This window comes from Oncorhynchus tshawytscha, linkage group LG12 (assembly GCF_018296145.1).
Source record: "Oncorhynchus tshawytscha isolate Ot180627B linkage group LG12, Otsh_v2.0, whole genome shotgun sequence".
Taxonomy (NCBI): domain Eukaryota; kingdom Metazoa; phylum Chordata; class Actinopteri; order Salmoniformes; family Salmonidae; genus Oncorhynchus; species Oncorhynchus tshawytscha.
Window position 1 is genome coordinate 46,075,555 of NC_056440.1, and position 6,753 is coordinate 46,082,307.

Below are 6,753 nucleotides of genomic sequence, written 5' to 3' on the forward strand. Positions count from 1 at the left end.
GTGCGCGCACGTGCGTGCCCGCGTCAGCTATAGTCGTTATGGAAGATGAGTCCGCATTTCACTGGCCTTGCCCTCTCTATCACCCAACTGTACACCCCATCATTCAGCCTCAGGTTGAACACGTTTACGAATGGGGTGGCATTCACGCCTCTCTTATTGTTAAAACGACATCGGGAAGATGAATTCTATAGGTGAACAGGATTGAAAAGCATAAAGGAACAATTATAACCACAAATATCTGCTAAGTCTATTACCTGTGGTTGTTGTGGAATACCTGAAGCGCTCCTGCTACTTATTTTCTTCAAGGTTGTACAAGATGTTTAATCCTAGATACATCCAAAACAAGGACTTGGACAAAGAAATGCTGTGTTATAGCATTTCTCCTGGCCTGTGTTGTAACCGTCCCTCTTCCCGCCTCCCTCTTGGCGTGTATTTCTGACCTCTCCCTCTCTACGTGGCCGGCCTTATGTTGCCACACTCAACCGATAACCTCCTTCATATCTACCCTAGACCTCCCTCAGGCGCAGGCAGAGGTCAGGGAGATAGAAGGGAAGTCTAGAATGAGGTTTTACATAATAGGCCAGTCAGTTAGTCAGTCAGGCAGTAAAGTCAGTAGCAGCAGACTCATTAGGCTCTTAAAGGGTGAATCGTTAACTTACCGTCCCACTGGTTGTCCTTAATGCCCTGCTTTTACTGTACAGTCCCTTCTGAAAGTATTCAGACCAGACTTTTCCACATTTTGTTACGTTCCAAAAATAAATACATCTCAGCAATCTACACACAATACCCCACAATGACAAAGTGAAACAGGTGAATCCTGTTTCCATTGATCATCCTTGAGAAGTTTCTACAACTTGATTGGAGTCCACCTGTGGTAAATTCAATTGATTGGACATGATTTGGAAAGGCATACCTGTCTATATAAGGTCTCACAGTTGACAGTGCATGTCAGAGCAAAAACCAAGCCATGAGGTCGAAGGAGTTGTCGGTAGAGCTCTGAGACAGGATTGTGTCGAGGCACAGATCTGGGGAAGAGTACCAAAAAATGTCTGCAGCATTGAAGGTCCCCAAGAACACAGTGGCCTCCATCATTTTTAAATGGAAGAAGTTTGGAACCACCAAGACTCCTAGTGCTGGCCACCCGGCCAAACTGAGCAGCTCAGGGGAGAAGGGCCTTGGTCAGGGAGGTGACTAAGAACCCGATAGTCATTCTGACAGAGCTCTAGAATTCCTCTGTGGAGATGGGAGAACCTCATAGAAGGACAGCCATCTCTGCAGCACTCCACCAATCAGGCCTTTATGGTAGAGTGGCCAGACGGAAACCACTCCTCAGTAAAAAAGCACATGACAGCCATTCACCATTTACCATCTACGGTGAAGGATGGTGGTGGCAGCATCATGCTGTGGGGATGTTTTTCAGCAGCAGTGACTGGGAGACTAGTCAGGATCGAGGGAAAGATGAACGGAGCAAAGTACAGAGAGATCCTTGATGAAAACCTGCTCCAGAGCACTCAGGACCTCAGATTGGGGCGAAGGTTCACCTTCCAACAGAACAACGACCCTAAGCACACAGCCAAGACAACGCAAGAGGGGATTCGGGACAAGTCTCAATGTCCTTGAGTGGCCCTGCCAGAGCCCGGACTTGAACCCGATCAAACATCGCTGGAGAGACCTGAAAATAGCAGTGCAGCAACGCTCCCCATACAACCTGACAGTGAGTTGAGTTGAGAGTATCTGCAGAGAAGAATGGGAGAAACTCCCCAAATACAGGAGTGCCAAGCTTGTCGCGTCATACCAAAGAAGACTCAATGCTGTAATTGCTGCCAAAGGTGCTTCAACAAAATATTGAGTAAAGGGTCTGAATACTTATGTAAATAAGATATTTCAGTTTTTTATTTTTAAAACATTTGCAAAATTATTATGGGTTATTGTGTGTAGATTGATGAAGTTTTTTTTTTTTTTTTACAACATTTAAGAATAAGGCTGTAACGTAACAAAATGTGGAAAAATGGAAGGGATTCTGAATTCTTCCCGAGTGCACTGTAATTTACTGTCATAAAAATGATTATTGAAAAAACTCGTTCTGTTCTTTGGATTACACTACATTGTGTTCATCCCAAATGTCAACCTATTATTCCCTTAAAGTGATGGTCCAGAACTTTTTTATAATTTCAGCCTGTGGTTTTGAAAGTGGTGCTCACGAGACAAAACAGGTCTCCTGTTTTTTTTGTGTGCTACATCAAATCAAATTAAATGTATTTATATAGCCCTCCTTAGATCAGCTGATATCTGAAAGTGCTGTAACAGAAACCCAGCCTAAAACCCCAAGCAGCAAGCAATGCAGGTGTAGAAGCACGGTGGCTAGGAAAAACTCCCTAGAAAGGCCAAAACCTAGGAAGAAACCTAGAGAGGAACCAGGCTATGAGGGGTGGCCAGTGCTCTTATGGCTGTGCCAGGTGGAGATTAAAACAGAACATGGCCAAGATGTTCAAATGTTTCTTAAATGACCAGCATGTAGTTGTTGAGGGTGCAACAGGTCAGCACCTCAGGAGTAAATGTCAGTTGGCTATTCATAGCCGATCATTGAGAGTGTCTCTCCTGCTCCTGCTGTCTCTAGAGAGTTGAAAACAGCAGGTCTGGGACAGGTAGCAGGTCCTATGAACAGGTCAGGGTTCCATAGCCGCAGGCAGAACAGTTGAAACTGGAGCAGCAGCACGGCCAAGTGGACTGGGGACAGCAAGGAGTGCCAAGTAGTCCTGAGGCATGGTCCTAGAGCTCAGGTCCTCCGTGAGAAAGAAAGAAAGAAAGAATTAGAGAGAGCATACTTAAATTCACACAGGACACCAGATAAGACAGGATAAATACTCCAGGTATAACAGACTGACCCTAGCCCCCCGACACAAACTACTGCAGCATAAATTCTGGAGGCTGAGACAGGAGGGGTCAGGAGACACTGTGGCCCCATCCGATGATACCCCCGGAATTGATAGGATATGTTACGAATCCAATTCAAACAATATGTTACAAATTTGTTGTGCTTAACATCCTGGACTGCATCTTTAATAGTGTACTTCTTATTGGGCCCTGGTCAAAAGTAGTGCACTAGGGAATAGGGTACCATTTGATACACCCTATTGTTCATGCCTTTACCTTTGGGACCACTGGTCATGAAACACTCCCTTCTACCTGTCAATTTGGACACGTTGACTGTAGTTGAAGTGTATAGATCATGTTCAAATGTGATAAGTTACGCGCTGTTTTGGTTGTTGATTATCATTCTCACTCACCTTTCACTCAGAACACTACAGCAGTTGTTGATGTAGAAATGTTCTGTAGGCTTTTAACCACAAACAAAATTCTAGAATTTCTGTTAATGAATCAGTAAGTTAACACTGAATGATGTCATGCATTATCATAGCTCTGGTCCACAGAGTAGTGCGCGTTCTTTCCACTACGCTCACCATGCACTAAGCACTGGACCAGAGTTAACATTGTCAATAAGTGATGATTGACATGTGTGCTGTCTCTCTCTCTCCCTGTTAGGATCTGGCCTTAACCTGAGCGACAACGAGTCGATCCACGGGAGCCATGATGGTGGGAGTACGGCCCCATCCCAGATCGTTGAACTAAGACGCATTCCCATCGCCGACACACACCTTTAACCTCCCACGTTTTTTTTATACCACAGAGAAAAACACAACAGTATTTTTATATTTCTACTGCCTTTGCACTAAAACATCCCGAATTTTTTTTTTTATAGAAAAGTTGTAGTTTTTTCGTTAGCTGTTTGATATCATGAAACCCGGTGATGTTTGTATGTCTGTTTTTATATATGAGTATATAAATGTTTTACTAAATTAATTTGTGAAAGTCCTTGATGGAGTTTTTGAAGCTGATTTTATCTCTCCTTGGATGTAAACATTTTGTAAAGTTTTTAGGACACGAGCCAGCACCCTCAAACCTGCTGCTAAGGTTTGTGTAACATTGTTAATAAATAATTCAACAGCTATTTTACATTGGGCTGTCTTGATTCAATTTGTCTGCCTGTGATTGCTTTGGAGCGGCTGGCAGCAGTCTATGGTCTGTCAACAGTTGGGCATAAAGAGAGGAGAGCTTGTGTGAGAGTTGCATAACGCAGGATGTGGAATTGCTGAGTCGCTGTCGGGTCAGACTAGAGGACAGTGTGAATGCATGCAGTCTCCTGGGGGAATTTCACAAACTTGTTCTACACAGTCTGAGCAATCTGGTCCTGGGAGATCAGGTCTGAACATTTCTGCTTGGGTCTGCAAAAGCAGCGGGAGGTGGAAATATGGAGTATGAATGTGGAGTATGAAAGTTCATATTGAGCCTGTAGATGAACTGAAGTGTGTCAAACCTGTACATGTGCCGCATGTACACGATCAGGATCAAACACGTTACATCACTTCAAAAGTTCTATGGCAACTGGCAGTTCAGATAACAAATTCAATTATCCTAACTAAAATGTCAAAAAGGAGCCCGTTTCATCTGCAAAGTGAGAGCCAGCAGTGTGTGCACTTAACTAGGCAAGTCTGGAGCTCTAACGGAAATGCATTACAAAAGGGTTGTGGAGTCTAAACTCCCTCTATGTTGCTGACGTAATTTATGTATGAAGGGCGACAAGGTTGGAGGCTCCACATTCCACACATTGAAAGCTAAGACCTATTCATCTGCCACTCTGTTCATATTTGTAGGAAACAAAGAGGGTTCCTGGATGCGTCTCAACTGTGAGTAAGTGCTGGGTCTGGTTTCGCTGGCTTTCTTAGCAGACGTAATGGAGAATAGAGCACATTGGGATATTTTGTTTCTGCCTTATTCGAGCCTCACCTCCTGGTCTCACCCTGGCGGTTCCTTTACGCACCTAGTGGACACTTACAGTTGAAGTCGGAAGTTTACATACACCTTGGCCAAATGCATTTAAACTCAGTTTTTCACAATTCCTGACATTTAATCCGAGTAAAAATTCACTGTTTTAGGTCCGTTAGGATCACCACTTTATTTTAAGAATGGGAAATATCAGAATAATAGTAGATAGAATGATTTATTTCAGCTTTTATTTCTTTCATCACATTCCCAGTGAGTCAAAAGTTTACATACACTCAATTAGTATTTGGCAGCATTGCCTTTAAATGGTTTAACTTGGGTCAAACATTTTGGGTAGCCTTCCACAAGCTTCCCACAATAAGTTGGGTGAATTTTGGCCCATTCCTCCTGACAGAGCTGGTGGAACTAAGTTTTCTATAAGATTGAGGTAAAGGCTTTGTGGTGGCCATTCCAATATCTTGACTTTGTAGGAGCTGGAACACGTTGTCGTACACTTTGGTCCAGAGCATCCCAAACATGCTCAATGGGTGACATGTCTGGTGAGTATGCAGGCCATGGAAGGATTGGGATATTTTCAACTTCAAGGAATTGTGTACAGATCCTTGCGACATGGGGCCATGCATTATCATGTACAAAAGTTGAGAGGGCTCTTTTATTTCAGCGCATGAAAGATGTGACGGACCCCAACACTTTGCATGTTACATTTTTGTTCAGCATACTTTGATGTGATGAGATGAGAATGTTGGGATTGTCGTGTCTTTGGCTATGCCGGATTAATTGCTGTGACATGCTATTCTATAAAATACTTTCTCCGTAATTAATATCACCTGATTGAGCTAATCAGGTAAATGTAATTAACTAGAGAGTCGAGAGAATAATATTTATAGAGCTGTTATCTTCCGAATAAACTCTTAAAGATTTAGCAATATTTTACATCAGTAGCAGTCAACATTAATCGTCATCTTACTTCAGTCTCATATTCTGAAAGCTGTAAATTCTTGGTTATCTGCAAGAATCCTGGCTAACAAGTTGAATCAGCAATACAAAATTGGGTTTAATTATTTATTTACTAAATACCTAACTAATCACACAGAATAACATGTACAAAGAATTAATTATACCTGGATAATTCTTTACGTCATAGGAAAACGTCCCTAGCGGGCAGAACAGATATGACAGCTTGTTACACAAAGGAAAAGGGGCGGGGTTTGAGTGAAAGAGTGGGAGACTAGAACAGAGGCGAAGCTGTGCTATCTTAAATACAGTATCTTATGCATTCTAAATTACCGCCCATTTGGAAAAGGAAAATGCAATAAATATTTACTCTGAGCTGCGCTTCAGTAGTAAGATGGGAGGTGGTAGATGGGAGATCGTGTTGCCAAACTGAGTCCTCTGTCCTTTGAAGAATGTCTCTGGTGTTCACTTGGATAAGTTGTAGTAACTTTGTTGTGTGGTAGATTGGATACTCTGTCTGTTCCTTCCTAACCTGCGTTTGCAGCTGCGGTCATTAACTCAACGGCTAGGAGGTATCACTGCTGTCATGAATAAGAGCCCAAAGTTCATACCATTCGCAGCCAAAGCTCATGCTGATGTTTGGCTTCGTTCTTGTAGTTTTATCTGAACCATTCTGACATAGAATCGTCATCCTACCTCATGGGAACAGAAAGTTATGTTGTAGTCAAGAGCTTATATAGGAAGGAAGAGGAGGGTGTGTTTGAAAAGTTGTATAGCCTTTGTCCCTTCACAGGCGAGGGCCACTGATTGAGCAGCCCTATCTTATGAAAATCCAAATCTCACATTTTAGAAACTAAAATCACATTTCATCCCATGACAAATAATTTCAAATTCAAACATTTAAATTGAACAAAAATTCCATGTGAATCTGACAACTCTGATGTGTAGACTTTCCCC

At 42.6% G+C, this 6,753-nt stretch overlaps 1 protein-coding gene across 1 annotated transcript in view; it reads left to right on the forward strand.

The window, feature by feature from the left end:
* adgrv1 (adhesion G protein-coupled receptor V1) overlaps positions 1 to 4,008 on the forward strand; it is a 196,204-nt gene extending 192,196 nt beyond the window's left edge. The window contains exon 90 of the mRNA XM_042330702.1: positions 3,544 to 4,008. Within this exon, the coding sequence (XP_042186636.1) occupies positions 3,544 to 3,662 (119 nt within the window). The 3' untranslated portion in view covers positions 3,663 to 4,008. The remainder of the gene's footprint in view (positions 1 to 3,543) is intronic.
* The last annotated feature ends 2,745 nt before the right edge of the window (positions 4,009 to 6,753 follow it).